Source organism: Pistacia vera, unplaced genomic scaffold, assembly GCF_008641045.1.
Source record: "Pistacia vera cultivar Batoury unplaced genomic scaffold, PisVer_v2 Contig1249, whole genome shotgun sequence".
Classification (NCBI taxonomy): Eukaryota; Viridiplantae; Streptophyta; class Magnoliopsida; order Sapindales; family Anacardiaceae; genus Pistacia; species Pistacia vera.
In genome coordinates this window covers 84,571-91,416 of record NW_022195302.1, presented here as the reverse complement: position 1 = coordinate 91,416, position 6,846 = coordinate 84,571, and the positions used below count along the sequence as shown (strand labels likewise).

The 6,846-nt window shown below is 30.3% G+C and overlaps 1 protein-coding gene across 1 annotated transcript; it reads right to left on the bottom strand.

Moving 5' to 3' along the window:
• Window positions 1-4,725: 4,725 nt before the first annotated feature.
• On the bottom strand, window positions 4,726-6,408 carry LOC116119269 (transcription factor MYB60). Its single transcript, XM_031405201.1, has 3 exons — window positions 6,086-6,408; window positions 5,829-5,958; window positions 4,726-5,526 (listed from the first exon to the last, which is right to left on the bottom strand). The coding sequence occupies exons 1-3, from the start codon at window positions 6,216-6,218 to the stop codon at window positions 4,782-4,784; spliced, it is 1,008 nt and encodes a 335-aa protein (XP_031261061.1). The 5' UTR covers window positions 6,219-6,408; the 3' UTR covers window positions 4,726-4,781.
• Between the last annotated feature and the right edge of the window lie 438 nt (window positions 6,409-6,846).

Below are 6,846 nucleotides of genomic sequence, written 5' to 3'. Positions count from 1 at the left end.
GTCAACACACGATAGGGATTTACAATGCATGTATCGATAATATTAATTTACTTACTTTCCATATGTTTTGTATTACAAAAAATGGTAACTTAGCCTGTACGTTAAGCAGAGAACACATTTTTTCTGTTTTAAAACAAAAAATTAATTAGCATTTATTTCACATTTATGAGTATTAAGTTTCAATTAACCTTCCAATTAATGGAGAGCGGGGACGGATTTATTTCTTTTTCTGTTAAGAATTAAAAGTTGAATAATTCTAGACTGACGCTTGTTTTATCAGAGGTTTAAGTTTGATACTGATATATAATGTTCATGATCTCATGCATATGAAAATTTAGCATCACTGAGACGGTGGCCCATATACTTCAACCCTAATTTGAAGGCCATAAAGGTTTATAATTATTATTGCAGAAGACTTCCAGAAAGAAAACCCCTTTCTTTCTTTCACAGATGTTGATTTGTATTGTATTGGAAAGAAAAGTATATATAGTACACTGATGATGCTGAAATAAGACAGAATTTAAGTTTGCATTTAAAGCAGTGGGATCAGATAGTAATGGGGTAATAACTAGCCATACATAAATATATCTTGCTTCAAATTTTTTAATTAATCTTTGTCTTTTTCCGTATATTCTTATCAAATCATCATAAACCAACAAGATAGTGGTTCTGTGACCTAATTAAGTTTTTGTTAAGTCACTCACGATTTTAAGTTTTTAACTTTGATGCTTCTTTTTGTACCATATTTTTGTGTTTTAATTGTAGGTTGAAATTGTGTTTTGTTGCTTTTATTTGATTTCACCACTCGAATTCTCTTATGTTTAAATACGATTTTTACGTTGCAACAATGACAATTTGCATTGTCAGCAGTCTACAACAACGCAAAATTGTCGAGGACTGCTCATCGTAGTAATGTAATCCCAGTGCAAAGAGGCAGTGTCATGGTATGTTAGTGTATTGTGACGCAACCGGAGTATTGTAATACACCTTTTCAACAGTGTAAATGTTGTCAGAAGATGATGATATTTCGACGACACACTAACTTGGAAGCAGATGATTTTTTCTGATGAATTTTTTCCGCGTCACAATAGATTACATTGGGAAACAACAAATCTATGGTTTTATTTTATGAGAGTTTATCTATAAATTTGGTGGGTAAAAGTATTAAGTAGTAGGGTTTGTTTGTTGTAGTCCTCATAGCAAAGAAATGTTTAAATTTGCAACGAAAAGGGGGAATTCATGAGGATCATTAACCACTGGAGGTGGCTCTTTATGTCACATGTTATTGCCAGCCATGCATGTTAGGTAGACTCGATAGTGATCCATGTAATCAAGTTTCATTTAAAGTAGCTACATTACATATAAGGTTTTCATTAATATATACTCCAATTTTTTCATAAGACAAAAAATATCTCAACATAAGCCACATAAAATTAAAAAAAAAAAAAAACACCCAGAAAGATATTTGAAACACTGATAACTACTCTGTTAACCCTCTATCTATTAATACATTACCTTTTCTTGATTTAAATATAATTATTCAAAATGTATGTGGATATAGTAGTGTGTGTGTGTGTCTCTACAGAGAAAGAACCTAACACGTTAATGAGTCATGAAAACATAATCAAAGATGGAACTAAATTAACCTAACAAGTTAAATGTCTCATCAAAACGTATCAGGATCATATATCTTGTGGACCTTATTCAACTATAGTTAGTATTATTTAATATGGATTTGGTATCACTTTAATTTGCTCTCTATTCTCTACATAAATAAATGACCATTCAATCTCTCATTATTGTCCATATATAAATATATTTCAATTAAAAACCCTTCCAACCGAAAAATCTTTTTATAATACTAATTAAGGAATTTTACTTTTGGAAAAATATATATTTGATATTATGAAAAGGGTTTATTTCATTTCTTATGTGTAATCACTTAAAATTAAACTCATCCATTTGGTTCAGAAAGTATTAAAAACCTCTTATTAAAGGGTTTTTGATAATTTTGTAAAAAGATTTTTAATATTTTTAGGAGGATTTGCAATACTTTTTAAACAAGCAGGTGAGTTTAATCCTAAGAGATCTCACCTGAGAAAAATGAAATAAACTCTTATAAAAAAACGCGTTCTAGTCTTTCATTCAATTTGTTTGATGAGTATTTCTCATTATAAGAGAAAATTTATTAATTGGAAGGTAAAACTCTTTATTGCATTCCATTATTAGCAATGTTTAATATTATCAGAAGAGAGCATGCACAGAATATTATAATAAGAAATCGTGCATGGATCTACCAATCTCCATTGATGCTACAAAAAGAAGTAGTTCACCATATCTATGAAAGCGTGTATGTACGTAGTCCTTTTATTCTACTGTCTTGGTGCCAAATTCTTGAATAATTCAGTGTAGATTTTAATATAATAAATTTTAAGCCTCAGGTTGATGTGTATTTGGCAGTGATCAGTACACAAATTATGAAATTCAGCATCAGAGAAATCTATGATCCTGCAAAAAGTACCCATTTTATACGCCAATGAAAATGAGGCAGCAGGCAGAAGCAATCTATATGTATTCACCGCAATTAAATGAATTTCAGCATCTTGTATCACAAGATAAGATATAGATTTCACATGCACCTTCTTTAATATTTATTTGACAGATATAGAAACCAGAGACAAATTTGCAAATCATGTCTGCCTTACAGTGGTTAAATTTTTTTACTTTTTTTAATAAATTTAATTGCATTCTTTTTATTTATTTATGGGAGTTTTGTATATGTGTATTGAATTGAAGTAATTCTGAAGTTGAAGTTAGGTAATTTAATGGCCATATTGTAAAGAAATTATACTTGTGTCCTGAAATATTTTTTAATTGTGTTGGAGATTTCATAAATACTGCAAGCTCATCTTTGGTTGTCTGCTAATCAAAGCAATCCGCGTTCTTCTACACGATGGGCATAGTACTCTTGCATTCATTTTTACTGTGTAAATTAAAGTTAATTAATTAAAGCATATTTAGTATTTACTATGAATATGTGGTAAGACAGACTACCATATTCACGATTCTATAAGTTAATTAATACATTGATATTTAATTAAAATCTATAAAGCATATTAATTTTATAGATAGATGATACAGAGTCTAAATTCATATGTGACATAAATAGATTAATATGTGATATATATAACTAATCTGATATCCATGTTATTCTAAAGACTTGTTTGATATAGAATTTAAATGCAGTTTTTTCTTTTAAAAAATAACGGGTATTTTTTTTTTTTTTTTTTTTCTATATTTGTAAGTTGTAATGGCGTGCCAGATAATGAGTTGTGGCATCTGTAAAGGCATGATTTAGTAGAGAAACCAAAACACACTATCCTGTATCCTGTGAAAGATTTGCATGGAAAGCCAAAACCATGATATATATGAAGATTTTAACTAGTCTCACACCGAAAGGTCAAGAAATTCACATGTTTCCCTCTTATTATTTTCCAAAAAGAGAGACTTGAACCAGCCATTTTACCCTTTCATCTGCAAGACTTTCGTGACATTATCCCCTATTTTTACTCTTATATATGGCTATTATTCTTTTAAATTTTCTACCAAATTTCTTTTTTGCTTTAAGTAATTAACAATTGAATGTCTAAATATTGTACGCTCTAACTCCAAAGGATTGACTTGGCGGTCAAGAAAATTTGCTTAATTCCTTGAATTCTTAGATTCAAATCTTAGAGTTATATGTTATAATAATATTATGGTTTATCTAGTCCTTTAAAATTGTAAAATATTTAATGGACTTCGAAGATTAGTTGAGATGTGCGCAAGTTAGTCCAAACACTTCAATTACCAAATACATATATATATATATATATATATATATATATGTATTACACTCCCATACCATATAAGATTATTAACATTAATTTTTACCCTTATTCTGCCAAATTTTGCCCACTACTTGACTAGACTTTACTAATATTGTAACTTTTTAATTAATGTAAACGAAAAAATGGAAGATGAAAAAAGTTATCTATATATCAATTAGTCAATCAAGAACTAATCAACCTTATCTTAAATACATGTATTAACTTTAAGTTATAGTATTTATTAATTATGAGTTTCTATATGATTATCGCATGAAAGATCTTTCAAGCAATGTTGACAATATCGAAGATCGGTTAATTGTGCTTCACACTTTAAAATGAGAAAACCCTTTTAAAAATACTTTGAATATATAAAAGAAATAATACTTTAGCAAATGATTTTCAAAAACACTTTTTACGTAAATTGCTTTTTGCAAAATATACACTCATGTACCTCCTTTAAATCATGTTTCTACAAGGAAATGAGTAAACAGACTTTGGTCTCATAAAGAGTATTATAATAAATAAAGTCAATTCATCATTTCCATTTTATTTTTCTGAAGAGAAGTTCAATTATTCTCAATTCTCACTTCTGTAACCTGAATTAAAAGATACACCAACTATTTTGCTCACTATTTGGAACTAAAATCCATATACTAGATTAAAAGACTACAAATATATATTGTCAAGGCTAATTACTTCCAATTGAAATACCAAGGTTAATTACATGTTACAAAGAGATCCCAACTTTTTAGAATCCCAGCTACAAGACTAATTAAACCCCAGAGATAGAAATTAATCAAACACCCTTTTATCCTTTTTTTTTTTTTGGTTGTCCACGGATATAAAACTCAAAATAAAACAAAGCAAAATACCAATAGAAATTAGAAAAAAAATAACAATGAACATTTATGATCAGAATATTGGATCAGAGAGTTCCATGATCGGATTAATCTCCTCCACTTGACCAGTTGACTCATCCAAAAGCCATTTCTCAAGAAACGATAATGGAGGTGCTGAGTTTTCAGATCTTTGCAGCTTCCTCTCTGCCGGCACCATTGCTCTAATATTAACCTTCTCTTCATTTGGGCTTTCTTTTGTAGTGGACTGCTGATCACTTGTAGACTTGTCCCATGCCACATTGTTCAAATTCTCAAATGATAAAATTGATACAAACTCTTCATGAGAAATCAAATCTCCTCCTTCTTGCTCCTCTTTCGGACGGTAGCAATGAACAGAAGTCGTCGCTACTGAATTGTCGAGACTATCGTTGTTATCGAAGCTGCTGTTGTTGTTCTGGTTTGAATTTCGATGATCAGGAGCTTTGACGAGAGAATTGTTATTGTTGTTATTATTGTTCTTCGGCGAGGATCTCATCCAACCTTCCAGAAGACGAGAAATATTCTCGGTGCTCGATGCATACGAGGAGCCTTGATTAATGGTGGAGATAAGATTGGAGGAGTCTTGGTTGGTGAAATCTAAGCTCCTCTCGTCAAAACTCTTGGATACAAACTGATGACTGGTAGTTGAATTATCTGCCGTCATTTGTGGTTCCAAAGATGACTGAAACTTCTTCAGCTTCTTCTTCAGATGAGTGTTCCAGTAGTTCTTTATATCATTATCTGTTCTTTGTGGAAGATATGAAGCTATGGCTGCCCATCTGTTCAACGGTAATAAGTTCAAAAATTTTGTAAATCATGAACTAAATATAGTGAATAATTGAGGAAAAAACAAAAAGAATTCAAAATGAAATTGAGATGTTTGAAGATTTTACTTGTTACCCAATAAAGCTTGCAAATGAATAATCATTCCTTCTTCATGAGGAGTGAAATTTCCTCTTTTGATTCCAGGTCTAAGATAATTAGTCCATCTAAGCCTGCAACTTTTGCTGCACCTCAACAAACCTTATGCAATAAAAAAAAATGGTGNTCAAAATGAAATTGAGATGTTTGAAGATTTTACTTGTTACCCAATAAAGCTTGCAAATGAATAATCATTCCTTCTTCATGAGGAGTGAAATTTCCTCTTTTGATTCCAGGTCTAAGATAATTAGTCCATCTAAGCCTGCAACTTTTGCTGCACCTCAACAAACCTTATGCAATAAAAAAAAAAAAATGGTGATCATACATTAGCAAAATAATGGACGAAGATTAACATAAAAATAAAATAAATTAAGATAAGTTAGATCTGTGAAAATCCGTAGATATAAAAATATATACCAGTGTTAGTGGGGACTGATCTCCAATTTCCAGGACCATGTTCTTGAATATAAGAAACAAGAATGATGTCTTCTTCAGGAGTCCATGGACCTTTCTTGATGCCAACTTTATCACAGCAAGGAGGTCTTCCCATGGCCGAAGGATGATGAATCTCTTTTTCTCTCACCTTAATTTGTTGATGGGTCTAGGCTTCTATGGAGCTTTGAAATAGTGACATATATACATGGAGACTTAAAAGGAGAAGGAAGGGAAACCTTTTTACACTCATTTAATCTACCATGCTGACTCGATTAAACTTAGTTTTAAATGCTTGAAGTAGTCAATTCACAAAGCGAAGTCAGAAGGGGAGGGAAGGGAAGTGAATATTTTGATCTCTCTCGTCTTTCGAGATATTATCATTTATAGGACAATTTTTTCCAGAATTATTTTCGAGGACACCATTTTAAGAAACTGATTGTTAGAGGTTTTTTTTTTTTCTCCTTTTGTTGCAAAAATTCACAAATAAAGGACATTGAAGGGTAAAACATCGTTAAACATTAACTTGATCTTCTGAAATGACTTAAATACCCGCGTATACTACATTTATAATCTCAAAAAAATTAAATAATTTTTGTATATATAATTATATAAATTAAAAAATTTCAAAACCATATATTAAAAAAAAAACTAAAATGAAAAATATAACAAAATACATTAATAAACTTATTTTATTTGAGAATCTTATTTAAAATTAACTCTATTTTATTACTGTTAAGTGTCCT

Coding starts and splice junctions, on each gene's coding strand:
- LOC116119269 (XM_031405201.1), bottom strand. CDS start 6,218: ATGGGAAGACCTCCTTGCTGTGATAAAGTTGGCATCAAGAAAGGTCCA. Junction 5,959..6,085: donor ATCAGTCCCCACTAACACTG/GTATATATTTTT, acceptor TTATTGCATAAG/GTTTGTTGAGGTGCAGCAAA. Junction 5,527..5,828: donor CAAGCTTTATTGGGTAACAA/GTAAAATCTTCA, acceptor ACCGTTGAACAG/ATGGGCAGCCATAGCTTCAT.